At 45.9% G+C, this 27,997-nt stretch overlaps 2 protein-coding genes across 5 annotated transcripts; both read right to left on the reverse strand.

Moving 5' to 3' along the window:
* Nucleotides 1-6,441: 6,441 nt before the first annotated feature.
* On the reverse strand, nucleotides 6,442-27,997 carry LOC127313439 (uncharacterized). 4 transcript variants are annotated; one of them, XR_007859000.1, is made up of 5 exons: nucleotides 24,943-27,996; nucleotides 24,609-24,729; nucleotides 22,663-22,722; nucleotides 17,498-17,582; nucleotides 17,227-17,352 (listed from the first exon to the last, which is right to left on the reverse strand). XR_007859000.1 is itself a non-coding variant. In XM_071823145.1 (4 exons), exons 1-4 carry the CDS (start codon nucleotides 27,828-27,830, stop codon nucleotides 6,648-6,650), a joined length of 4,020 nt encoding a protein of 1,339 aa, XP_071679246.1. In that variant the 5' UTR covers nucleotides 27,831-27,997; the 3' UTR covers nucleotides 6,442-6,647. The 4 variants fall into 4 exon arrangements, 2 of the variants coding, with proteins under 2 accessions (XP_071679246.1, XP_051199899.1); XR_007859001.2 differs by having other exon boundaries at nucleotides 17,264-17,352; nucleotides 17,485-17,582; XM_071823145.1 differs by lacking the exons at nucleotides 17,227-17,352; nucleotides 17,498-17,582; nucleotides 22,663-22,722 and adding exons at nucleotides 6,442-7,598; nucleotides 7,728-7,787 and having other exon boundaries at nucleotides 24,943-27,997.
* Nucleotides 10,918-13,013, reverse strand: LOC139833082 (uncharacterized). Its single transcript, XM_071823239.1, has 4 exons — nucleotides 11,688-13,013; nucleotides 11,356-11,476; nucleotides 11,022-11,079; nucleotides 10,918-10,928 (listed from the first exon to the last, which is right to left on the reverse strand). Exons 1-4 carry the CDS (start codon nucleotides 12,983-12,985, stop codon nucleotides 10,918-10,920), a joined length of 1,488 nt encoding a protein of 495 aa, XP_071679340.1. The 5' UTR covers nucleotides 12,986-13,013.

Below are 27,997 nucleotides of genomic sequence, written 5' to 3' on the forward strand. Positions count from 1 at the left end.
CGTGCTCCCCTCCGACATCATCCACGATTCACCGCGAGTTTCCGCCTACAATGAAGAAACTGCTTACGAGGCCAGACAGCTATCTGTGGACCTGATCGAAGAAGCTCGGAATTTAGCTGACCAACACTCCACCATCTACTAGCAGAAACTCCGATGCTATCACAGCCGTCGAGTTCGGAATCGCTCCTTCATGGCTGGAGACCTGGTCCTCCGCCTTCGTCAGGTGAAAGACCATAAGCTGCAATCTCCATGGGAAGGACCCTTTGTCGTTAGCAAAGTGCTTCACAATGGATCATACTACCTTGTTGATTTCCGGGAGCAAAAGGACAGACCTGCTAATTGGTACCGGAAACGCAAGCGAGAGGATCCGGATGACATATACGATGAAACAGATCGCCCTGGAACATTGCACAGCTACATCCTTTCCACACTTAGCAAAATTTTCCGAGTTACATATTCTGTAATAGTTATACATGATCAATGAAATAAAACTTTTGGTTCACTCTTTGAGTCTTTTACCTCCTTTACTTGTTCATTTTTGGATCGTGTATATTTTCCAACTAAAATCGCAGAGCTGGATATTTCCGCCTAGGCGTGTATGAAAGTTGTGATTTTCAAAAATCGTCCTTTAGGACGTGAGCTTAAGTTTTCTGGTGCAAATATTTTCTGTTGCAAACTCATGGATTCCTAGTAGCAATTTCCGGCACCTTGGCTGGGGGCTTGTTTCCGCGGTTATTGACGGATTACCATTGGGCTTCGTCGCCGCTGGCGAGCGTTTCCGGTTAAAGGTCTTCCGGCTCGCGGAAGGTCAAGTGAGTAAGCCGGAAAACATAGAAACCAACACTTGCTTTCAAACATAACGAAACATGCAAATAATATTAACGGATAGCAGGATAAGTTGTTTCCGCCCATGCATACGTGTTTCGTCCCTAACTACTTAAGAATTTGAAGTTATATTACAAACCCTCTCGGACCAAAATGATGCATTGTTTGTCCATCTTTTCCGCAGGAACAAGTTCTTACTTCTCCTTAGCCGGAAAAGTTTCCACATTGACATCAGCCTCCGGAGCTTCTTTCTCTGCGTCCTTGGCGGGAGAGGAGACATCTTCGTCGTCTTCTTCTTCATCTGCAGCCGGAGTTGCAGCGCCACCTTGGTCCTTGGAGCCTGTCCAGGTATATTGGCTTCCGGATTGCGCAGGTCTGGATTCCGCCTCGCGTTCCTTGAGAATCTCAGCTTCAAGGGGCTCGTCGGCTGGAAGCACCACCTTGTCATAAAATTCGTCGTGGCGAATTCTCTGAGCAATGCGGGTGTCGTAGCCACTAACTGCATTCATAAGTGCGTTGACGTCTGCCTCCGGAGGAACACCAGCAGACACTCTGTCGATATCCAGATCCGGGTGGTGCGCCAAGCACATGGCCAAGGACATGGCAGATGCGCCTCGAGCAGAAGATCCTTGCAGATCCACCACCAACTCCGGAAGAATGTCCATCCTTTTGATAAGCTTGCGCACATCGCAGGTTCGGCTTTTCTTAAGGTTAAGGTTGTGGCAGATCTTCCGGGAGGCGGAGATGAGATCCTTGCAATCCTCTCCGGCTAGCTGAAGCAGATCATCACGCGGGAACTGGCTCCGACGCTCTTCATCATATCCAAGAGGATCTGAAAGACATAATTTTTGCTAGGTATAACAAAATCAAGCGCAACATATGCACTACTCTATGAGCTTCGAGGACATACCCATGAAGTCGGAATTCAGCAGGTCCCAGCAGTTCTCCGCTGTCTCCATGTAATTCCAGAGTCCCCCCAGCTCTTTCTACTGCTCCTTGATGGTCTCACTATCAGTTTTCCTCTTGAGCTGGAACTCGCCCTCTTTACGGATGAGCTCCGAGCTTTTTTCAGCAAGCTTTTTCTCCACCTCGGCAAGTTTGGCCTCAAGGGTTTTCTGGGAGGCGCGCAGAGTTTCCAGCTCGGAGGAGGCTGCAGCAAGGGGCGAGGATGCACCTATTCAAGAGATATGTAAACGTTAAGTTTGAGATGCGGAACATAATCTACAGGCAAAAGAGAGTCGGAAACCAACCTTGGGCTTCTGACAGCTGCTTCTTTAGATCTGCATTCTCTTCTTTGAAATGTTGAATTTTTTCTGCCTGACTGAGGGTAACGCGGCGCTGAAGAGCAATGTTTTTATGCAGCTCAAAATGCAGAGCCTGCTGTTCCTGTAAATTCAGTCAGTGCAAGAGTAAGTTCCACAAGTATTTTATGGTTAAGTCTTTCTAAAGCATTGTTGCCGGAAATCTTTCGGCCATAATGCTTGGGGGCTGCCACGACATTTAAATTTTCCTTCAGTTTGAATTTTTTCTAAGTATCTAGACGCTAACTACACTAGTTTCTGCCTATATACTTGGGGGCTACTGGGGAGTTACCTTCCGCTTGCGGATGAGCTTGTCCAAGAACTGGCCGGTTTCCCTTTTGAAGTCCTGGATCTCCGACGTCTCGGCGTCATGTTTACCCCAGGCATTGTTCAGCATAGAGTTGAGCAGATCTTGCTCCAACTCCCATTTTTCCGCTTCTGTTAGTTTGTTGAAAAACTTTGTGGCATAGGCTTTAGGGGTGGAGGTAAGATCAGCCGGATCTCCAAAATTCTTGGGGAAAACGACCATATCACCAGTTGCAGCTTCAGCTTTGCCGGAGGAGTTAACTTATGCTTCCTCACGGCCTTGTGCTTCAGTTTCTTCAGGGGCAGGGCCCTTGCCACCGGAACTTTCTCCGCCCGCTTTGTCTCTACTAACCGGAATTATTTCCGGTGGAGTGGATGCAGCAGGAGCAGGAGATTGATCCGCGGGAGGAGGAGATGGCTGTGGGGTAGCTTGGGGGCGCTTGGCGGAGCAGGAGTGGCAGGACCAACGGCTGGGGACTTCTTCATGTATTTTGTGATAGGTTCTTGCACATTGGTCCGCGTAGCGGTGGTGCTCGGATTCCTGCAAGCAGGCAAAGGGAAAACATAAGTAACAAAACTTGTCAACTTAAAAGACGCATAGTACTCGAAAACTTACGTCGCGCCCGGAATGTTGGGGCGCGAGCGCTTCCCTGCTGTCGTCAGCAGTTTAAGACGCTCGCGCTCCGCCTTCTTGGAATCGAGCGGAGGCGGCTTGGTCACCTTGGGTTTCTTGGCGGAGGCCTCGCCGCTAGCTCCGGCTTCAGAGCCGGAAGCTTTGGCGCGGGAACGCTTCGAAGGTCGAGGGGCAGCCTTTCGAGGCGCTCGCTCCTCCTCCTCCTCAAGGTCCTCCGGATGCTCCTCCGCCGCATCGCCGCTGACTGGGACTCGGAGTATGTTGCGCAGATCCTCCTCCGCCAAAGTATCGAGCTGCGAGAAGGATTAGAAGAACAAGTTAAAACACTTTGAAAAATCGAGAAGTTGAAGAACAACGAAGAAGCAAGTGCTTACCGGAGGACACTGGTCGTTCGTCTTGATGTCATTTATCAGTTCCGGGACCTCTTGGCCCCATCCTATCTTCACCAGCTTCTTGAATCTCCTCTTGAGGGAGTCAGCCGGAAGATCATGGCGTGTCACCCGGAGAGGATCGTCCGCCCCAGTATATGCGCACATCATGCGTGCGTTGTAGCGCAGAGGTTGGATTCTCCGGGAGAACCAGCTAAGGGTCAGCTGGGCTCCGGTTAGTCCATCGTGGACCAACCAGGAAATCCTCCGGGCCGCCTTCTCCAGTATCGGAGTTTGAGCGAGCGTGGGGATGAAGCTCCAGCTAGCCAGTTCTTCTGGAGGCTTGTTGCTGAAGGAGGGGAGTCCATCGTGGACATTCGGAACTGAAACATTCTTTACGTAGAACCATCCGGCGTTCCAGTACCGGACGGACTCGTGGGAATCGTGAGGCGGATACATACGGCCAGGTCGGAGCATGAAAGTCACGCTCCCGCAGTTCAGCATGGCCTTGTCCTTCGTCTCCTTCTTCACTCGGAAGAAAAATTGCCACAGCTTGACATCTGGTGGGATCCCAAGATGCCCTTCGCAGAGAGTTGCGAAGTTGGAGAGGAGAAGGTACGAGTTGGGGCAGATGTTGTGGGGTTGGAGCCCGTACGTGTCGAGGACGGAGAGAAAAAACTCCGAACAGGGGAGCGATAGACCGCGCTCAACCCATGCCTTGGTCATGACTCGTTCGTCCGCATCGGGTTTGGGGACGTCGGAGTCACGCATGAAGCTCCAGTGCTCGGAGATCATGCCCTCGTTTTGGAGCTCTCTAAGCTCCGCGTCGGTGGTTTCGTAGGGCCACCATTGACCCCTCACACCTTCGCGGATCCGGGCCTTGGAAGCCTTCTTATTTTCTACTTCCTGAACCTTGGCTGCCATTCTAGCTTGGCCTTGAAGTTCTTCTTGGAGCTCTTGAGCGGTTGGAATCCGGCCTAGTACGGTACTGGAAGAGGCGGAGAATGGTTGAGCGAGCCTAATGTCGGAAACATATGGTGGTAGATATGCAATGGGATCCGGGCAGATTGTTCTACAGTGCTGGGTTCCGGGCTACTCGGAGAACTACCAGTACAATGTGGTGAACCATGCGGCATGCTTCCGGCTGCACCCATGCAAACTAGTTGGGTAACCGGAATCTACGCTAAGTCTAGTTCTTCTTCTACGAGGCCGGTGCACGTACCGTTAATGGCGCGGCGGTCCGGCGATGCTCCGGTGAAATAGAGGTCGTCGAACTTGCAGCGTTGAGCCTCCGATGACCACGAATCGGCGGCGGAGACGTTTTCCCGATCAACCCTGGCAATCTCGGTGCGGAGGGAGGCCTGGAACGGCGGTGCGCGAAGTTCCCGTGGAGAAAGCTCGCCGGAGTCAAGATCCGTTGGGCGGCGCGGCGCGAGTAGGAAGACGATGCGGTGAAAGAATGCGAAGTTACCGTGCTTAGGGGTATTTATAGACCTCGCGCGGAGATTCGTGATTTGGATCCAACGGTGGAAACGGAACGGTCACACCGTCAGATGATTGACACGTGTCTTAGGTCAAAAGCGGTAAAACGACGTGGAGGTAACTTAACTGTGCGCTCCCAAAATTTCCGGCTAAAGATTCGCATCTCCGAAAATTTAGCGCGTGAAAAGTGGAATCTCCGTTGCATTACCAATTCAGAAGATAAGAAGATCTCCGAGCAGATGAAGCCGGAAACAAGTAAAAGTTTTGAAGCTCTTCAAGATTCTCTTCGGATCCGAGTGACATGAAGTCGGAGGAATGATGAATCTCGGAGAATTTCGGGGGCTACTGTTGTGGGTATACTTTATGGGTATATCAACGGAATGACCTAGATCCGGCAAGCCCGGGTGGCCCATGGTTGGTGATGAGGCATGTGGCCCATCGGGCGGCCCAGTTGCTGTAGATCCTGAAGGATGAAGTCCAGCCCAGGAGCAGGAAGCCGGATCCCAACCGACCTACGGAGGAGGCCGGATTCGTGAAGGCCCATGAAGTATCCGGATCCAGCACGTACTTAGAGGAAGGCGGATCCTTGATGTACACGGCAAGATATTGTACCGTAGTTAGGCAACTTGTATTCCGTCTAGGACTCTCCGTGTAAACCCTAGATCTGTGCGCCTTTATAAACCGGATCCCGGGAGCCCTAGAGGTACAACCACAACTCATTGTAACAACGCGAAAGCGCCCAGATAATTCCAGACAAGCAGCAGTAGGCCCTGTCATCGTGCAGGTGTTCCGAAGCTGGGTAAATCGCGTACCACCGTCCCGTGTGCACTCCGCCCTATGGCCCCTACTTCTTCTCCCCCTCGTGAGGATTCCTCCTCCGAGGCACCGTCGAATAGGCAACGACAGTAAGTTAGCTTTTCTCCCGTGAAGATCCGGTGATTTCGTTCCTTTCAAGCGTTCCAAAGAACATAGAGGAAGCGGATATAAAGTGTGCACAGTTTAGCTGGTTAAAATTTTGAGATATCTCATGGTACGTTTGGTTTTCTCCTGTGTGTGCTCTGCCAATCGTTGGCCAGCCAATTTTTTGGCGCAGAAATCTTCTGCCAGCAGATGACCAAAAATATGGCAACAGATTGTGAAGGCTGTACCAAAGGATCCATTGGCAGCCAAAATACTGGCAGTAAACCAAACGAGAGAGAGCCTTTCACGTTACCAATATCTTGGAAGGGCAGCTTGGAGGCATGAACCAAAAATACCCTCAATCAAACTTCTAAGCCTCCGGATCGGCATCCAAGCGATCCAGGAAACTCTACAAAGTACAAAGTAACAATTGAATCAACAATTTTTAAAAGTTGCACTCCTACAAAGAGTATAGTTTTAAATTCTAGTAATGTGTAATTTAGGTGACTATATTTCCAAAAAGAAATCAGACAGACGAAAATGCTTAGGGGCATACATGGCGAAACAGAAGATGCAAAACATATGTCAGCAATTTCAACATTTTGCAACTGTTCGCGCCCAGTTGCATACATATTCATCCCTGGGAAACCAGAAGCATAAACTGGGAGCACGAGGTAGTACTGATATAACACAAAACATACAACCGGCAACAAACTAAACTTCCCCCATCTCTATATGCAGATAATCTGATGTTGATATGCACTAAAGGGTGAGACAACCCCTAGAACGGATGCTTGCCGATTGCACAGCACTACCATGTACTCCATGTCATCAGCCCCTCTTCCAAGCGCCACTGGTTCGACTGCGGTCAGGCGCAGCAAAGTGAGATTGACCACCGCGGCCTAGTGCACCGTAGTAGGATGCCACAGCAGGGTGCATAAGGTGCCCGTAAGTCAGAAGCTGCTGCACAGGCATGGCAGGCGCAGCAAAGTGAGATTGACCACCGCGGCCTAGTGCACCGTAGTAGGATGCCACAGCAGGGTGCATAAGGTTCCCGTAAGTCAGAAGCTGCTGCACAGGCATGGCAAAATGCTGGTTCCATGGGTATGCCTGGGGCAAGGGGATTTGGGATTCGCTTGGCATGTCATACTGAAGCATGGACTGGCGCCGTAGCTGCTGATAGGGGAGCTGTGGTGTTGGAATCTGCGCCTGCTGAAGATTACTTTGGGAGTTTGGGTTCACTTCTGGTAAGTTACCATGCTTGTGAACAATGCTTGCGGACTCGTCACCTTCACGGTTCCAGGGCTGGGCTGCAACAGATATGTCACCGTACTTGAGAACCATTTCCTTAGTTTCATCTTCAGAGAGAGAAGTGTGCCAGGTCTGTGACGTCGCTACATTGTCAGCGGAGTTTTCATCCTTAACAACACCAGGACCAAAGCCCGGAAGAACGTCAGCGGTTTCAACATCCTGGCGGGGCTGACGAGCATTGGAAGAGCGAGCTGGTGGCTGAGAAATCATTGGAAGAACACTAGAACTCGTGGCCTGACTCTCGGGGACATCTTGCATTGTGGGCACTCTAGGCGAGACATTGGGTCTCTTCCACACGACCAGTCCAATAATAGATGTTTTAGTCCAGGTTAAACTGCCCGACTGCTCCTTTGGCAAATGGTCAGCAAGTATCTGAGCAGCCTCCCCATGAGAAGGACAGAGGTACATCACCACTCCTTTAACAACCTTCACTAATCCTACTCTCCCATTTGCAATATCCCTCTCAATGGTCTGCAGGAGAACAATATGTGGTTGAAAAATCAGGAGCTCGATGATGGTGCTACTCTTTGACTTAATGGCAAATACTCGAAAAAAACAACATTTGAGAAGAACTGTAGTTTCAGGAGAGTAGAGAGAAACCTTTAAGAGACGACGATGACCACTCTTAGGCGACCCCTCCTTCCAACATAACTCAGTTACCTGCAAAACAAGTGACAGATATTTAATGGAAAAAAACAATTTTTTAAGATGAAAAACTCAAGAAATCCAGAAAGGTGTGAAATAAGTATAGATTATTCGGAATATTCGATATTTGAATTTCGTACGATGTGAATATATGTCAATCTACCCATGGTATAAATGCTAGTTTATTTATTATTCAATATCACAGGAAAATAAGGATGTTAATACCAGCATACAGATTCCAGTTGCAGTGTCCAATACATATGGGAACAAAATTTATACACCTCTATGTTTTATAACCTTGTCGTACTGCCTCCAAGGCAACTTGTGGAAGACCAGAGGAGAAGGGGGTAGTAGACTAGATAATTATTATAACTCGTTATGAAAATAGAAAGCATAGCTTAATGATACAGGGCGTGCTGGCCGTACTGGACCTGGCAAATGTTATCGTCTATACACTGAAAGTGCTTACCCCAATGAAATGTCTCCCACAACGATTCCAGAAATTCAGAGGACCAACTTGGGATCTACAGTTCTTAATATGAAGGCAATGGGGATAAATGACCTACTACCCCTAGATTTAATGGAAGCCCTCAGAACCTCAAGCACCATCTCTGCTATGGAACTGCTTTACAGCCATGGCACCGTTGACGGAGAGGGTCTTCTTACCAAACTGGGTAGAAAAATGGCTGAATTCCCACTGGATCCACCACTTTCAAAGATGCTACTAGCTAGCATTGACCTTGGCTGCAGTGACGAGATACTGACTATCATAGCGAGAATATTTTCTATATGCCTAGAGAAAACAGGCTCAAGCTGATTAGAATGTAGTTTTGTCCTAAGTTTATTTCTGTTAACTAAAATCACAGCTGTCAGTACGACTAAATGGCACACTGCAGGTCTGCAGCACATTAGCAGTACTCATTACATCAAATCCAGCTAGTATGCCTAACTTGTATGCACAAATTATGAATAGGCATGCTGAAGACAGGGATAAACACCATATATTCGTAATGCAGATTCAAAAGATTATGAAGAAAAACATGCTTATAAAAGGGTAAAAAACACCCATGAAATGTATTACATCCACTCAACTGCATAGATTCTGTTGCGTCTGGATATTGAACTGACATTAGTGGCTGACTGCGCATGCAAACAGAAGACAGGGATAAAAGAACAGTATGTGTGTGTTGTCATGTTGCTATTTCTCTGAATTTATATCCTTTTTGTTCTCTAAAACTTGTTTTGGACATACCTGAAGTAAGACTTTCAAAACTGTGCTTACTGATATTTGAAAATAACAATATGAATTAGTGGACATGATTGTGATTTGGAGACCTCATCATTTTACAAAACAACTGGTTTCAGATGACTGCTGGGACTATAATGAGGTCCCTCCAACTTTTTGTCCAGCTGGTGAACATCCACCCAAGCAGCGCGCTATTCCAGTGGCAGCCGGACTGGGTCATTTACCATGATCTCGTAATGACACGAATGAGTACATGAGGGAGGTTACCGTGGTTGACCCGAAATGGCTGGTGGAGCTAGCGCCGAGGTTCTACAAGGGCACAGACCCAACCAAGATAATCAAGAGGAAGCGGCGGGAGAGGATCAAGCCTCTCTATGACAAGTACCATGAGCCCAACTCGCGGCGTCTCATCAAATGCTGGGCTTGATGGTCCAACCATAGAATGTTTTTGACCGAGCTGTAAATGCTTATGCTCTGCTTGTAGACACTGTCACAGTAGGTACTTTCACCTACCTAATGTACTTCTTTTCCTTGAGACTAGATTTTCTTGGTAAAGTTCCTTGAGACTAGTAGTATATTTGCACTCAAATTTTGACCGTTACTGGGTGGGTTTTCTCTTGTTGGATAATTTACTTATGATTTAATTGTTCTGCTGAATTGACATATATAGTACGGAGTGGAAAAGTCAGCTCTAAATGTCTTTATCCTGCCCTTTAAAACAAGCCTTTTGTGATTTCCTTTCTATTTACCGTAGGGACTTCCCTACAGTTTCACGGTCAAAAATAAATTTCATTTCTATTGTCTGATTTAAAAAGCAGCTTTGATAGCTAGATTACTTTCTCAGTGATTCTTGAATCTCAAGGCACTCGTTGATCTGGGTGAAAAAGTAATACAACACAAGAGCGACATTCATTAATAGTTTGTCTATGGGATTTACTGTAAAGTGTTATACAGTGACCATTGATCTTATGTCTGTATTGTTCTGTTTGAACTTTGAACAGCTGGCTTGTATTACAGCTCGTTTTGGTTCGGAACCTTGGAATTCTTGCTGACGCTTGTCAACTAGTCCTGGCTGCCAAATTTCTTTATGCTACTATCCTACTTTTATTTATTTATTTATCCTTTTTTTTACTCTTGGAATAACATGGCAAGGACGGACTCGTTCAATAGCTTTAAATTTGGTGTTCATCTACTTAGATAGGGACAGAATCTGGCAAATGCGAAGAACAGTTTGCTAACTAGAAATTGCTTGTGGCCATAGACAGTCAGCGTTCCTATAAATATATGGATCCGTATGGGAGTACGCCTATGTCTAAAGCATTATCCTTCTAGGAACAAATGTAGGTATCATGATCAGAGGATGACAAATGTATGTCATTTAAAAAGCACAACTACACATCATGCGTCCAGGTGGGGGACGATTTTTATGGATAACATTCTACGAAACGACAATGTCCTTAGCTTCCTATATTCCAGTCCATCTTTGTAATGCTAACACTAAGAATTATATAATTTTTAGTACGAAAAGTTTTTTCCTGGGGAACAAACCTTTGGATCACAAGGAGTTCTAGTGCATATTGACTTCGAAAATAAATTTTAGCTGAGTTGTAGACAAATTAGTATTCTGTAGAGAGAAAATAGGATGTTACACTTTACATGTGTTGTGTTTTGAGTTGAATAAGCTTATAATCTCTACTTAACATATTTCTATGTCTAACTCTGATCATCGATCTGACTAATATAATATGGATCCTGTGCGTAAAATTGTACTAACACTTTATTTGTAAAAAAAATTGCTGACCAACGGTATGCAATTTTTTAACACATAATTCATATATTGTCAGTAAAATTGATGTTAATTTTTTTATAAGAAGACACCATGTAATTTGGGATGAAGTATCACAATCCATCTAATACCAAAAGAAAGAATGTTTATAACTTTATTTTTGGTGCTACCATGCATTTGTCCGTCTGACATGTTGACCTGGAATGCATTAACTAACCGTTGCATCCAATCTTAAATTTTATGGCATCCCAGTGCCCTGACTGTGAACATGTACACTGTAAGTTCACATAATACAAATACAGGTAATTAAGTTTATGCAGCTATGATGTAACCACAATGAAACACATTCAAGAGACATGTTTCCACTGGGTTCTACAATCAAATCATTATTCTGTCAAAGCGACTGAGACAACTGTTTGCAAAAGTCCACAAGTGCAAGAATGTGTATGTGTCAGTAACAGAAAGAGTATAGAATTGCCAATATTAATAAACGACATAGTCATCCAACCGACAAAAAGATGTATGAAACCACACACAGAACAAATAGTTACCGTTATAGCACGTCTCCTGGATTTAGGAAGTTCTTCAAGATATTTTTTAAGTTCACTGAGGCTAGTTTTTCCATTGATCCCAAGCAAGCGGGGCCACTCATTTGTAGATAGCTTTTCACCACTGCAGAAGAAAAGCAACATAATAATAAAATTTAGGATTCCTCCATAACATGGACATGCAGGCTAGGACATGTGAAGATACACAAAATGAACTGGAGTGTTATTTGTTGAAAATAAATAAAGTACTTTTTTGTAGTTAATAGTGTGTTTCACAGGAAAAAAAACATTTACTAATTGCATAGGATTACTATAAGAAAGGTGATGAAACAAACCTTTTGAAGATAGCAACAATATTTGTGCGTGACCGTGAAGTCAAACTAAGCTTAATTGCTCCCTCCCATATACTGCCATGAATCAATGCAGCATCAGGACTTATCTTACACTGCATATCTGATTCAGGAATCAAACCGTTTAGAGTATCTGATTTTTCAGCATCCACCTTTTCAGGGGGGGATTCGAATATCACATCTCCCTTTGATTCTACAACTGGATCCAACATTGAAACTGATTTTTTTACGGGCGATTCTAGCTTGGACTCAAAAGTGTCTTGTGGAGATCGTAAATCAGAATGAAATTGGAATTTTAATGCACCAGCATCGTCTTTAGCTATTGGAGAACTTTGTGACTTCAAAGCCTTATCAGCTTTGTCAATACTAGGATCATCTTGCAGGGCTCCAGCGGACTGATCTTCAAAATGTGTTTCTGAATAAAAGAGATCCAAGAATTCATCCAGTGTCATGATCTCTGGAAGATTCTCCGTGTCCTGCAAGTCATCAACCATAGGTTCTTCCGTCATGTCACTTTTCTCATTCACTGGATAATCTAAATTGCTCGATGTGTTTTCGTTGCATGTCTCAGCAACTCCATCTTGCACACTGTCGTCCGATCCCTTGACCTCCTCCTGCACACTCGTTTTATCCATCCGCCACTCCGAAAGCTCCTTCGAAGCAAGCTCTTCTTTAGTCATTGTGCATAGGCATTTAGGTGGTATGTCTCCAGACAGGACTCGTTCCATCAGCGCAGGGTTATTTTTATTTTTCAGATTAAACACAAGCGATCTGCTTTTCGCCTTGTATTTCTTATTAACTTCTCCAAATAATTTGAACAGCTCCTCTTCGATTGTAACTGCTAAACTTTGGGCCTTATGAATCCTGCCATTCCTTGCTTCAGCTGCCCCATCAGTGGTAACTTCTCTTTCAGACTCTGGCCCGATTTGGAGAGATGCATTAACCCCAGCATGAACATCAGACATCCTGTCCCTTTTTGGGTTGGGCTGTGATATTACAGGTGACACGTTTCCAGCAGATTGTTGCCCAGAGTGGTGGTCAGAATCAGAATCCATACTCAACGCAGCAGCCAGAGTCTCCCTGAACTTGGATCTGAATGGATCGAGCTGCACCTGCGGATGAGCCCTTGGGGACAATTCCTTCTGAGCAAAACGTTTGCCAGCAGAGAACGGTGAAGGCAGTGGCTTCAGCATCTGGACCTTCGGGGACACCGGGTGCGGGTCCTGCGCGGACCGGTGGACAGCAGAAGGCAACGGCGGCTGTGGCCTTTTCGTGAGTCCCATCGCGCTATGCCTTCCAGACAACACAGGCGCCCGCGCCTACCTAAAGGTGATATCAATCCATGGCGGAAGAGGGTTGTGTTAGCGCCGCATACGGACGAAATATACGCGGCAAAGAAACAAAACGGCGCGTACGTGCAAGTGCAATGCGGGTTTCCCGGAGAGCTCACCTCGGCGATGTAGTGCCACCCGCGCGGAGACCGGAGGGCGGCGGCGGAATCAATGACGGAGCAGGGTAGGGGTTCGTGGTAGGGTAGGGTTCGAGGATTTGGGGGTTTCGCGGTTTCTTGCGTTTTTGGACGCGGTGGAGACGAGGAGACGCCGGCGAATAGTGGGCCGCACGCGTGGGCAGAATGCGGTTCCGAGAGGGGTGCGAGTGGGCTTCAAGTAGGTTGGTGGGCCCTCAAAGCCATCGCTGTAAGCCCGTTCTTGTGATGTGTTTCGCTCAGAAAACAATAGATCGGGGCTATTGCTAAAAAAGAGGGTGTGGACCATGTGTGATGTCAACGGGAAATCTGCAATGCATTTCTTTGCCCGGAAATCATCAATTGAACAGGAACTCAAATTTTGTAAACTAAGTGAAAGCCGTATTTGTAAGTTACAAAGAAATCAGACATATTGGTTTGGGGTATATATAAACCTACTTATGTAAAAATCGCACATACACCCACACCCACACACACAAAACTGTACATAGCTCCGCCAGCATTGGTATGCAATCGGCTCGGCTCATTCACGGAACACGGAACTGCGACATATCTCGATATCTCCTCATCTACGATATGTCGCAGAACGGTCTTTGGCCTGGGTGAAACCCTAGTGAGCGGCTTTTGATGTTGACCACGGCGACACCTCTTGTTGCCGCTTCCTCCTTGGAGGCGTGGTCTTGGGCTTGACATGTTTTCCCCTTCTCGGTGCCAGGGAAACCCTAGGTCTAGTTTACCAGACCGGGTGGTGGCGCCATGGCGTTGTTTCCTCTATGGAGGCGTTGCTTTAGCTGCGAGGGGAGTCCCACTGTGGCATTGGGAGCTAATGGCCTCGTCGGTCTCACCAGAGAGGCTTAATGGTGATGTGTCGTTGGTGGTTAGCTACTGCTCAAGACGTGGGTCTCCAGAGTGCTTTGTATGTCATCGCCAACCTCCTAGTTGACTACTTCCTCATGCTGGATGTATCCTCCCATTTGCTCGTCAATTCCCTAGGCATATGAGTTAGGGGTGGAAACAGATCCACTAGTAGAAAACCTCTCATCCATCTAAGCCATAAATACCGGTTCCCTTACGAACCGGTACTAAAGGGTGCATTAGTACCGGTTGCACTGCCCAAACCTTTAGTACCGGTTCGTAAGGACCTTTAATACCGGTTCGTGACACGAACCGGTACTAAAAGGTTCGCGTCAGCTGAAAAACCTTTAGTACCGGTTCGTGACACGAACCGGTACTAAAGGTTTTTCTGCTCCCCCACGCAGCTCCACCCCCCCCCCCCCCGTGGATCGCCTTTTTTGGCACTGTAAAATAGAAAAGAAAATGATAGAAAATTCAAAAAATAAAATGTTTTCAGATTCTTGTATATCAACCTACTATTAGGGAAAATTAACAAATTTGAATTTTCACTTTTTTTGCAAAAAAGTTTTGAAAAATGGTAAAACCGCAATAACTTTTGCATACGACGTCGAAAAAAAGCGTATAATATATCAAAAAAATCCTGGTAAAAAGTTACATCCGATTTCACCCGGGTTTACCCAGTTAGCCAATTTTTAGATTCTCAAAATTCCAAATGAAAATATGAAAGCAGGAAGATTTTAGTTTTTTTTTTCCAGAAATTTAGAATTTTATATATATATAATTATAAGATTTAGTGAGTCCTAACATATTACTATTACTTTTATCAAATTATTTCAAGTTTTAGGTTTTGCAAAAAAATATTAATTTTTTTAAAAATAATTAAAAAAGTTAATTTTATTTATTTATTCAACATTATTATTACATCATTACTTTTGTTTATTAAAAGAATTATTTGGAATTCAAACGATAAAAAGTGTGACATCGACCAACATGTTAATAGGATTGATATGATACTACTATCACATACATGCGCGCGAAGCACTTGGAAGTGGAACGGGATGGAACTTGGAAGTTAAGCGTGCTAGTGCGGGAGTAGTGTGAGGATGGGTGACCGACCGGGAAGTTTGACTACGGGTAAGTAATTTGACTAGAGATTAAGTGTAGTTAGAGACTAACGGAAATACTAGTAATTCTGAAAAAAATAAAAAAAAGAGGCCGTGAAAATAAGGGTGTGAAAAATAATTAGGAAAAATGGAAAAAAAAATTAAACGAAATAGGCTTTAATACCGGTTCGTAACACGAACCGGTACCAAAGGTCTTCAGCCCCACGGGTTCCTCCGTGCCCACGTGGAGGCACCTTTAGTAACCGGTACTAAAGGTGAAAGGCTTTTAGTACCGGATAATTAGTACCGGTTCCAAAACCGGTACTAAAGGCCCTTTGGAACCGGTACTAAAGGGAGGTTTTTCTACTAGTGATCAGATACGGATCAGATAATGCCATTTTCATATCTGTTTCCATATTTTCAAAACGTACGGATACGGATACAGATGTTGCCGAATATAAATTCAGACTCGAATACGAATACATATCGGATAATTTGTCAATTCGGTGCGGATATGAATATAAGGAAATAATAGATTCATTTCTTATAATTCGCTAACTATAGAATGGTAGAGAGATAAATATACCAATATAATGCAAGTAGTTCAAAATGAATAACATAAAAAAACATTTGACCGATTTGTTAGTTTCTCTAGGTTAGGTAATTGGCATATTGGGGTTAAATTACTAAGTTAGTTTGTTAGGTAATTGGCATATTGGGGTTGAATTACTAAAATTGGCTATATTTACCATATTCATTTTCACATGCCTCCAGATTCAAATATTACCACTTCTATTTTCGGTTTCTCGAATACAAATATCGGATAATACGACTATCCACTACCAGTTGTGCTTCAGAGTCACGACTAGACCAAATACCACCAAAGCACAACTAGGAATATCGGATACTAGAGTGCATGCTTACGGGCATACGTGCGAACCAGAGATGCATATACATCCACAATGATAAATAAGTAGCCAGAAAGTCTCTGCGATGTAAACATACGATAGCAATTTCAGCTTTCGATTCTTGCAGCTGCAAAGTTGACGCCTAATTTTGTAGTTGCATACATTTCAGTCCCTGGGAAACCAGAAGCATAACTGGGTGCACGAGGTACAGATATAACACAAAACATGCAACCAGAAACCAACTAATTTTCCCATCTCACTTCAAAAAAAAAAACCCAAATTTCCCATCTCTATATGCACATAATCTGATATTTATATATGTGAAAAAAGGGATGAGATAACCCCCAGAACAGATGCTTGCACTTTGCATGAAACTACCATGGATTCCATGCCATCAGCCCCTGGTTCCAAGGGTCATTGGTTTGAATGTAGTCAGGCCCAGGGAAGTAGGATTGCCAACTGCCGTCTGGTACGCCGTGGTAGGATTGCCAACTGTCATCTGGTACACCGTAGTAGGATCGGTGAAAAGGCTGCATTGTGTGCCCATAAGGCAGAGGCTGCTGCTCACGCATGCCAATATGCTGCTGCTGGGTATATGCTTGGGGCAAGGGGCTTTGGTACTCTCCTGTCATGTTGTACTCAAACATGGAATGGTACTTTGGCTGGTGCTGATAAGGGGACTGTGGTTGTGGAATATGCGTCTGCAGGAGATAGCTTTGAGAGTTTGGGTTCCACTCTGGCATGTCGAAGTCACCATCGCAATTCCAGGGATGGGCTGCGACAGAGATGTTGCCATACTTGCGAACCATTTCCCTGAATTGATCTTCCGAGAGAGAGGTGTCCTGATGGCCCCTGTAGGTTTGCGACGTCGTTACATTGCCAGCTGAGTTTGAGACGCTCAAAAAATTGTATTCTGGCATATCATCATCATCCTTAACAGCACCAGGACCAATGCCCGGAACAACCTCAGCGGCTACAACATCCTGCTGGGAGCGACAAGCATTGGAAGAGCAAGATGGTGGCTGAGAAATCCTGGGCAGAACTGAACTAGAAATTATGGCCCGACTCTTGGGGACATCTTGCCTCTTGGGTGGCACCGTCGGTGTGACATGGGGTCTCCGCCACACGACGAGTCCGATAATAGATGTTCCAGCCACCGTTAAACTGCCTGAGTGCTCCTTCGGTAGGTGGTCAGCAAGTATCTGAGTGGCCTTCCCTCGAGGACAGAGGTACAACTCCATCCCTTCCGCAAGCTTCACTAGACCTACTCTCTCATCTCCAATATACGAGTCAATGGTCTGCATGAGAATAATAGGTGGTTAGCAAATTAGGAGCTCAGAGACAGCCTAAGGTTTGACTTAAGGGCCAATATATATGCAAGGTTGGCTAAGCTAATAGAAGAGATCAAAGTTGTGGTATATGTGCCAGACACTGATTCTATACATGATGTAGCAGATGGTGTAAAGGCACGGTTGCTCAACACCCAGTGAGAAGCTCGCAATTGCATATGGGCTCATTTGCACAACCCCTGTTACAACAGTGCAGATAAATAAGAACCCTCGAGTCTGTAATGACTGTCACAATGCAAGCGAGTTAATAACTCTAGTGACAGGACCGGAAATTATCATGAGAGATATTCAACCATTTCACCATTTTAAGGACGGTAAATGTTCATGTGGAGACTACTGGTACTAAAGTTCTGAAGGCAGGCCAGATATGGATTTTATATAAAATATAAAACGGAGGCAAAAGCTTTGCCTCATCCATTAATTAAGAAGAAGGTGCCCGATTTTTTAGGAGAAAATCGGGCGAAAACCTACAAAGACAGGGCCAAGCCCACACCCACCCACACGACGCCGCGAAGGGCATACCGAGCCACCCTGGCTACCCACAGAAGCTACACAAACGCGAAGCTCGAGTTGGCCTATGCCAAACAGGTGGCTCCCCAAGAAAAACCGGTAGCTCCGATTTTGACGACAAGCCCTGGAGAGGAGATGCACAAGACCTGCGCCGAAAAGGACCTTCACCGCCAGACCGCCCCTCGAAGGTCATCGTACACCACCCAAAGGCAGCTTCGACTTCACAGCAAGAGGAGACCAACTTGAAGACATTCGGACACGCCGGGACGGAGCCGACTAACACGGTCTTGTAGCAACCAAACCATGCTCAACACCATTGTCGTTGCCACCCAAGCCCACCGTCGAGAGTCACGCCCACGCGACCCAAGGTCAAGCACCCTCGAAGATGACGAACATTCGGAGCCGCCGCTCCGACATACCGCCGCTCCGACATACCGCTGCTCCGTCGTGCCCTGCACGTCCACCAAGACCACCACCTTCCGGGGCCGCCGCCCCGACATACCACCGCTCGCTCTCGAGCTGCAACGCCGCACGAATCATGAACCCGCAGCCCAAGCTGCACAGGGCAAACGGCCGCAGACCACGGGCATCACACCAACTCATCTGGGGCCGCCGCCCCGACATAACGTCCGACCGTCCTCTCAAGGACACGTCCGACCGAGCCGACTGCCCTGCCGCCCACACGGACAGGGCCGCCACCCAAGCTGTGGCAAGCCGCATCCCCGCACCATAGAGATGTTGCCGCACCGCCTTCCGGGGCCGCCGCCCCGGCACACAACCATCTACCCGAGGCCGCCGCCTCGGCATCCTCCAACACAGACGGCAAGGCAACGCAGCCCGGCAAACAAACCACCATCGCCAAATGAAGGTCATGCACTCCAAAGACGACGCCTCCAAGAAGGGAAGCGACGAGACCGCCGCCGTCGCTCGCTCCGGCCGAGGCAAGAGCTTGGGTTTTCACCCGGAGGGCACGAAGCCTCGAAGGCAGGAGAGGTGGGAGCTCCACGACGATGCCTCCAAGAAGGGGAACGGCGCCCTAGGGCGTCGCCATCGCCGGCACCGATCAAGTCGGGTAGAGCTTTCACCCGGAGCAAGCACCTTCCCATCGAGAACTCCTTCACCGGCAGGACAGCCCGCATGCCATCACCGCCGTCCACCAAAACGCCGCTGCCGGGCGCCGCGCCCGCACACCACCACCATCCGGTGCCGTTGCAATCCCGCAGCACCTCCACGCCAAGGGGCCGTGCCGGCCTGCCGCAGCACCGCCGCATCGCCCAGACCACCCGCGCCCCCGAGCCGGCCCTCGTGGCCCAGATCCGGCCCGCCGCACACTGCCCCGCGCCAGAGATATATATAACTTCATGCCACTAATACAAGTAGGATAAGATCATACTCTCAGAATATCAGGTGAACTTAACTAATTGGCAAGTCTATTAAGGTGCTTGCTGAGTTTTTATATGGCGCACATCGTGTGATAGTAGCATTCTATAGAAAAAATTATGTTCATGTTCAGACTTTTAGAGCTGCGAATGAAATCTGAATGGGCTTGTACCATACTCTGCTACAGGTCTAGCAGCTACCTTCTTTATCGACACTTCGCGGCTCAGATTGTGAAGTACCAGCGAGCTTTAGTGATCATCCCACGGAGCATACTGTAGACTTAGGTAAATGCAGATTATACCTGTAAGTGGACAGACCCACGGCTGTTCGTCAGCTTGCCGTTTGTGCCCGATTAGTTAAACATGACTACGATTTTGCCCCCCTTAATCCCGTTCTAGTACCACGGCGTTCGTCAGGCCCGCTAAAACCCACCAACCATGCCAGCTCGTTCTTCGATCCGCTCAGTTCATGACCCTCCGACCATGCCAGATGCCATGAACGACCGTACCTCTGGGCGCGCCAGAACTGCACTTCATGGTGCCGGTCCAAAAGCTCGTGGGGCTCTAATTCGGCCGCCATCGACCTCTCCATCTGCCGCGACGCTGACCGCCGGGCAGGAGCATGGCGCATGAGGTTGGGGAGAGGGGCGGCCGGCAACGAAGGAGCACAAGGAGGCCTCGATTCGCCGGTTTTTTGGGTGAATCGGGCGGCGGCGGGCGTGAATCGGACGGCTGCACGGCCTTCTTCCCCCATTCCGCGACGGTGAGGCCCCCTCGTTGGATTGGACGATGCTGCTCGTGGACGAAAGGCATGGCCGCACAGGTCCAGGCGAAGAAAATCGGCAAGTATCAGGTACGCCGGCGGCAAAAAAAAAAATCAGTCGAAGAATCCAGGACAAGTCATGGCCGCATCATTGGCATCTCCCCAGATTCGTAGCCATTAGGGTGCTCCTGCTTTGGATGAGGAAAGCGCAGAGCGAGGAAAGCGGACTGTTTGTTTCCGAGCAGTTTGTTTCCATTAGACTGCTCATAGTGGGAGTAACATAGCTAGTAACATCACACATCTCAAGGCATTTTGGTGACATGGCATGCGAATAAATGAAGAAAGAGAGTGAGGTAGTAACTAGCTATGTTAACATAACATCACACACCCCAAGGCAAAATGAGTCTACAACATAATAAATGACACAATGCATGACACCACATATAAGTTACTACCCACTATGAAGGTAGTAACCTAAACTAGTAACATGACATATGTTACTAGTCTAAGTTACTCCTCACTATGAGCATCCTTAGAGAGGAACGGGACGGGGTGGGCTTAATTAGGTAGAGAGGGTTAGCCGCTCCTGCCCGGCAGCTAACATGCTATATCAACGGGTGTTCACGTGCACGATTAAAGTGGGAACGGCTGGCGGCGCCGTGGACAGCCCACCCCAACTTACAGCCTTAATGCAGATATCCTTGCGGCTACAGATGAAAGTTTTGATTATATGAGCTCTCTTTTAGTTCAGGGATGCTTTATGTCTGTTTTGTTTCTCTTTCAATCTCTGTGAATTTGTCAAAATACTATGCTGTGGTGTTGTAGTTTCCTTGGTAGGTTTGAAACATTTTCAGATTGCAAGCAAAGAACTTTTGGCGAGCCTTATCATCTATATCCTGTCACTTGTGCTTTTAATGTTTCACATGGAGTATAACATATTAGTGCTTGCGTTCAAAAAAAAGATGTTACATGTTTTAACTACTACAAACCCCAAACAAGTTATGCATTTATTTAACAACTAGTTTTGTTTTGCTTTTCTATATACAACTAATGTTTTTTTGGAGAACTATTTCACTTTTCTTTACCCATATTGTTATTTGACAGGAAGCTTATAACTATTTTACTGTGGCCAGTTGATTATACGTGTTCCCGTGTCGCACTTATAAGCATGCTGTTTTAGGCTGCTTCTGGCAACTCAATTACTCTAGCGGTCAAAGTTTTCGAAGAAACTTTGATTTCTTCAATCATATGTTTTCAAAATTGAACAAAGCTTTATAAAAGACTTCCATGAATTTAGAGCACCATGAAATTTTTAGTACATTTCTATGTTTTATGTGATACTTTCTCTTTCATTAATTTTTTCTTCTGGAAACAAAATATGTGTTATGCTTAAAAGGGGCATTTTAGCCACTATCCTGATTTTCCTGTCACACAGATACTTTTCTGTCACGCGGATTTGCTTCTGAACAAAAGAATAATAAATTGGTTGTTTATTTTTGGCCCAGTTATCATTATTGCGAGATTAAAGTTGGTTAAGGAAAATGTCTACCAGTTATTGGAAAATACTGATGTTTTAATTTTAGAAAAGAGGTTATTGCACTCCCAAATGTGTGCTCTGTCTAAAACTAATTTTTGGTGTGTTGGTGTGAGGTCATATATATCGTTAATATAATAGGAGTACTAAACACAGGTCTAAGTGACTTTGACTGTGATGTTGACTAATCTTTGACTTGGACAAGCTAGTTGGTAAAGGATGAGTATGAGCAGGGAAGTCGTCATGGAGGTAGTAGTGCTGTTGGAAGGGATAGTACAGCAGCACTCATGGAGGTGGTAGTGCTGTTGGAAGGGATAAAGCAGCAGCATACTTATGTTAACACAGATGACTAGAGAGGGAAGTACGTAGCGGGGCCAGCCTGGGTTTCCCTGCCGCGGCTCCCACAGTATCTCTTACCACCTCTCATGGCTTCCCATCCAAGTAATAGCAACCAGTAATTTATTTTCTCCGGTGGTACCATGGAGTGTGATTGCTGCATTGCGACAAGGAGAAGCTGCTGAGGGTGGTGAGGAGGATGAGGGAGGAAAGCAGCAGCCAGCAGAAGAGGAGGGAAGAAGAGGTACAGCTGACAGAGGTGAGTGGTGACTAAGGTGCTTCGCGTGGTTAGCTTCCTGTCCATCCTCACTGGTCCTTATACCTATTACCTTACCTCCACCATGTTCTCGATCCAGGGAGTAATCCCCTTCTCTCATACGTTTCTCACTTCTTCATGTGTGTGTTGTGCCTGCAATGTTTTATAGTAGTATAATAGAAGTAGCAGCAGTCGAAGCAATCTCTGAGAGGGTATTATATATGTAATCTGTTCAATTTTTTTTGCCTTGGTTCTCATAAATCATGTGCAAATGTTCCACGCTGCTGAATAGTGCTGGAGTCTCTAGGAATACGGCGCCTTATTGAGTCCTGGTTGTTTTGCTAGGTGGCAACTGTTGGAATTAAATTCCTAAAAAAAACCTTTATTCCACTAGTGTTGTATGCATAACTCAATAAATGGTCAATAATTGATGGTTAAAATATTTGAGAATAACTCTATTTTCCGGAGAATAGGGAGGAACCTGTGAAAGATGATGCCGACCACTCTCAAGAGAACCCTCCTTACAACATAACTCAGTTACCTGTCACACAAGTGGCAGATATTGAATGGAAATTATAATATTTTCAGCAGCAAAAACTCAAGAAAACCATGAAGGTGTGAAATAGGTGAAAGCCATATTTCGAATGAGTATTCATGCAGGATCAAAGAGAAGGGAGAACAAGAGTGTTTTTTCAAAAAGGGAAGAAACTGAGGACAACATGTGTATTATGCATAAGTACGACAGGGAAATATGAAGTTTGGTTATTATGCTATCGGCAAGTAATAGTTGCAGAAAATTAGATACCTAACTTATAGTGTTTGTTATTTTTTTAGAGACAGATTAGTTAGATTGATTATTATCGCATATTTATGAAGATTACATAAACTGGGTATGATAAAGTAACTTAACTTCCAAGAAAACAATAACCCCATGTCTAAGAGTCTAAGGTAGTAACATCGGATCTATTTATAAAAACTCCAAACTGTAGCTCTAAGAAATTGGCTCTAGCTAGGTAGCTATAACCAAAAGTTGGACATTTGCCGTTGTCCACAGCCCTAACAAAAAGGATACAGTTTCGAGAAGTGGTGATACAATAGGAGTATTAGTTTTGTGGTGGCATTTCATCATGTATAATTTATTTCTCAATTTTGTCCTAAACTATGTTTAGTAAGAGTAGATCACGATATTGCAATGACTCGTTCTGTTCCATGTGGTGTAAAATAACACAATTGTACAAACATGACCAGATATGGGAGGAATCACAGAAAGCCTGTGAAGTTCGCCAGACGCCACATGCAACAGAATTCAAATTCAAATATGCGGTTGACTAGTGGGTACAGATGCAGTTGCCGTGATTAACTACCATATTTGGAAGGACACAAGATCACACTGCATGCACCAATTCAACAGTAATGCTAAACATGCACAAAATATTAATATCAGGTCTTTCTTTTCCTTCTCTTCCCGTCGAAATGTTTATTCTGCAAGATCTCTTTGCAGTACAATACTGTTTGTAGCAGGATCCTAACAGTATAGCATATGAAAGGTGCTCAAGTTCAGTATGTCAAAACACAAAACAATCTAATTGCTCTGCTAAAAGAACAATCTATTTGAACCTTTGTTGTCCAAACCTCAGGTGACCCCTAACATGTAAATGGTTCAATGGAACACTAACTTATATAACAATAAATTTACCAAATGTGGTGATGAAGTATTGAACTATCAACTGTAAATAAAAGATGACTAGGTCAAGGAACATAGATTAGTGGACTGCCTTATCTCATGATCTACTTTCATGGCTTGCTACACTAGTGCTTTTAATTAGTACAAGATAGATGCGCACAATCCACCCACGCCACCACACCTACACACACGAATGTGGGCCTCCGACATATGCTATGGCCAGTTCTTAATCTACATTGGAAACACCATAAGAACACCACAATACAAGGCCAGGCATTTTATGTCCCATATAACAGGTAGGTGCAGTCCAAATAAGTACGGCATGAGGTGTTAATCCTAAGGATTGAACCCAGTTTTGGGTGGGAATGAACAATCTCGCTCCTGCCACTAGGCCACAGAACCCATCCCTTCTCAGTCTGCCACACTGAACTAGGATGCATTAACTAACAATTACATCTAGTCTTCCATTTTATGGCATTTCAGTGCTCAGACTGTGAACAGGTACAATGCACATGATACATATAATTTAGTTTATGCAGCTATGATATAACCAAAATGAAACACATTCAAGAGTACATCTTTCCACTGGGTTCTACAATCAATCATTATTCTGATAGAGACAACTGTTTGCAAGGCAACAAGTGCAAGAATGTGTATATGCCAGAATTGCCAATTTTAATAAACAACATGGTCATCCATCCGACAATAGCATATATAAACCCAAACATAGAAATAATAGTTACCATGATAGCACGGCTCCTGGATTTAGGAAATTCTACCAGAAATTCTTCAAAAACACTGAGCCTCACTCTTCCTTTGATCTCAAGAAAGCGGTGCCACCCATTTGTAGACGGCTTTTCACCACTGCAAAAGAGAAGCAAGATATTGATGAAATACGGATGCCACCAAAACATTGAGATGCATGCTAGGAAATGTGATTCCCAACGCAATGGAGTGTTGTGTTGATTGTTCAGGATAAAGAAATTGCAGAAAAAGTACTTCTTGTAGTTAATTGCATATATGTCAGAGAAGTAGTCAATGGCATACGCTTACTATAAGCGAGGTGATGAAACAAACCTTTTAAATATAGCAACCATATTTGTGAGTGTGGACGAACTAAGCTGAATTGATCCCTCCCATATACTGTCATGCGTCAGTGCAGCATCAGGAGTTATCTTACAGTGCATAGTAGATTCAGGAACAGAGCCATTAACAGTATCTGGTTTTTCAGCAACCGCCTTTTCAGGGGGGGATTTAACTAACACATCTCCCTTTGGTTCTTCAACTGGACCTAAAATTGAGACTGATTTGTTCATCGCTGATTCTAACTTGGACTCACAATTGGCTTGTGGAGATGGCAAATTAGAATGGAACAGGAAATCTGATGCAGCAGCCTTGTCTTTAGCTGTTGGAAAAAAGCCTGACTTCAAAGCCTTGTCAGCTTTGTCAATACGGGAATCATCTTGCAGGGCTCCAGTGGGCTGATAATGAGGGTCCTGCGTGAATTCATCCAATGTCATGATCTGTGGAAGATTCTCTGTAACCTTTAAAGCATCAATCATTAGCTCTTGCATGAGATCACTTTTCCCATTTGGTGGATAATCTAAATTGTTCGACGTGTTGTTGTTGCATGTTCCGGCAACGCCATCCTGCACACTGTTGTCTGATCCATTGACCTCGTTGCCTACACTTGTTTTATCATCAGATTTGGTTTGAACTGCAACATGTTTTGATGGAACATAGGAAGGTGATTCACCCCCAAGCCCAACTTCTGTCACATCAGTTTCTTCTACAATTTGAAATTCTCCTTTGTGCGTTTTCCTCACCAAACGTCTAACATCCACTTCTCTATGAGGAAGAACAACCATGTTTGCAAACTCTTCAGCTTTAACCATCCGCCACTCTGAAAGCTCCTTTGAAGCAAGTTCTTCAATAGTCATTGCACATAGGTATTTAGGTGCTATGTCCCCAGACAAGACTTGTTCCTTGAGCACGGGATTATTTTTATCTTTCAGATTAAACAGAAGTGATCTACCCTTCTCCTTGTATTTCTTATTAACCCCTCCAAATAATTTGAACAGCTCCTCTTCAATTTGAAATGCTAAACTTTGGGCCTTATGAATCCTGACCTTCTTTTCTTCAGTTGTCTCACCAGTGGTAATTGCTCTTTTAGACTCTGGGCCAATTTCAGATGCATAAACCCCAGCTTGAACATCAGACCTCTTGGCCCTTTTTGGATTGGGTTGTGACATGGATTGAGATTGAGATTGAGAAGCTCCAATAGGAGACCAGCAAAGCCCCTGATCTTGCAACAGATCATCTAAAACAACAGAGCTATTGCCTGATACTTTGTTTCCCAAGGGTACATGTACTGTTTGTTGCTGCATATCATCCCTCACTTCTATTTTCATGTATGGTCTGAGATTGCTATTTGACATGTCACCGTGTTCACTTCTTCTAGTAGCAACTTTTGTCACATTTTCATCATCACCTTTACCTGCAACCTGGGAGGCAGTTGTGAATCCTTGCATTCTACCACGGTCTGCCTGTATGTTCCCACCAGCTGATCCCAAAGGTGGCACATTTCCAGCACATTGCTGTCCCATCTGTCCATAAGATTCCATACTCAACGCAGCAGCCAGAGTCTCCCTGAACTTCATTCGCACTGACTCAAACAACTGCATCTGAGAATGAACCTTTGGTGGCAGTTCCTTCTGAAGAAAACGCTTGCCAGCAGATAACTGTGGCGGCATTGACTTCAGCATCTGGACCTTTGGCGACACCGCCACCTTCTTGCCGGCCGAGGGCGGTGAGGGCTGTGGTGTAAACATCTCTGGAAACTCCTTTGAAGAAAGTTCTTCGACAGTCATTGCACATAGGCATTTAGGTGTGATGTCCCCAGACAAGACCCGTTCCCTGAGCACAGGATTATTTTTATCCTTCAGATTAACCAGGAGTGATCTACATTTCTCCTTGTATTTCTTATTAACTCCACCAAACAATTTGAACAGCTCCTCTTCAATTGCAAATGCTAGACTATGGGCCTCACGAATCCTCCTGACCTTCTTTTCTCCAGTTGTCTCATCAGTGGTACTTGCTCTATTAGACTCCGAACCAATTTCAGATACATTTACCCCAGCTTGAACATCAGACATCCTGGCCCTTTTCGGATTGGGCTGCGAAAAGGATCGAGAAGCTCCAATGGCAATGTCAGGATCCCAGCAAAGCCATGCTCTGTTTCCCGAGGGGACATGCTCTGTTTCTTGCTGCATATCATCCCTCACTTGTGCTGTCATGTCTGGACTCAGGTTGCTATGCAACATGCCACCATGCTCACTTCTTCTAGAAGCGGCAACTTTTTTTGTCGCATTTTCATCATCACCTTTACCTGCAACCAGGAAGGCAGTTGTGGATCCTTGCATTGCACCACCACCTGTCTGTACTGACCCCAAAGGTGGCACATTTCGAGCAGATTGCTGCCCCGTCTGCTGGTCAGAGCCCATACTCAGCGCAGCAGCCAGAGCCTCCCTGAATTTCGATCTCACTGAATCGAACTGCTCCTGCTGATGAGCCTTTGGGGGCAATCCCTTGAGAACAGAACGCTTGGCAGCAGAAACCTGTGTCGACGGCGGTGACTTGAGCACCTGGACCTTGGGCGACACCGCCTTCTTCTTGCCGGCCGAGGGCGGCGGTACGAACATTTCTGGAAAATCCGTCTGCACACTCGGCGCCTGCCGCGGCGGCCTCAGCGACGATGCCCTGCTCGAAGGCCTGCTACCGGATTGGTGTGCGCTGGGAGTGGGCGCACCTGGCTGCTGGCTCGCCGGCACGATCGGGTAGGAGGTGGTTGGCGCCTGCGCGGTCCGGTTGTCAGGGTAGAACACGGCGGCGGGGTACGGGACCTGCGCGGCCCGGTGCGCAGGCGGAGGCAGCGGCGGGTGTGGCCGCTGCTTCGTGAGCTCCATCGCGCTGCTACGCCTCGCAGGCACACGCGCGCGCACGCACCTAAAGGTGGGATCAATCCATGGCGGAAGAGGGTTAACTAGGGTTGCGTTAGCGCGCGCGCGCGTCAGCACGGACGAACTAGGCGACAAAAAGACGGCGTGCAGGTGCGAATGCGGGTTTCATGGAG

The sequence above is a fragment of the Lolium perenne genome, chromosome 7, assembly GCF_019359855.2.
Source record: "Lolium perenne isolate Kyuss_39 chromosome 7, Kyuss_2.0, whole genome shotgun sequence".
NCBI lineage: Eukaryota > Viridiplantae > Streptophyta > Magnoliopsida > Poales > Poaceae > Lolium > Lolium perenne.

Excerpts from the sequence above, each read along its gene's own strand:
- LOC139833082 (XM_071823239.1), bottom strand. The coding sequence starts at position 12,985 with ATGGGACTCACGAAAAGGCCACAGCCGCCGTTGCCTTCTGCTGTCCAC. Across the intron at positions 11,477-11,687 it reads ATTGTTGCTATCTTCAAAAG|TGGTGAAAAGCTATCTACAA; the intron begins GTTTGTTTCATC and ends TTTCTTCTGCAG. Across the intron at positions 11,080-11,355 it reads CCAGGAGACGTGCTATAACG|TGTACATGTTCACAGTCAGG; the intron begins GTAACTATTTGT and ends GTGAACTTACAG.
- LOC127313439 (XM_071823145.1), bottom strand. The coding sequence starts at position 27,830 with ATGGAGCTCACGAAGCAGCGGCCACACCCGCCGCTGCCTCCGCCTGCG. Across the intron at positions 24,730-24,942 it reads ATGGTTGCTATATTTAAAAG|TGGTGAAAAGCCGTCTACAA; the intron begins GTTTGTTTCATC and ends TCTCTTTTGCAG. Across the intron at positions 7,599-7,727 it reads GTCATCGTCGTCTCTTAAAG|ACCATTGAGAGGGATATTGC; the intron begins GTTTCTCTCTAC and ends GTTCTCCTGCAG.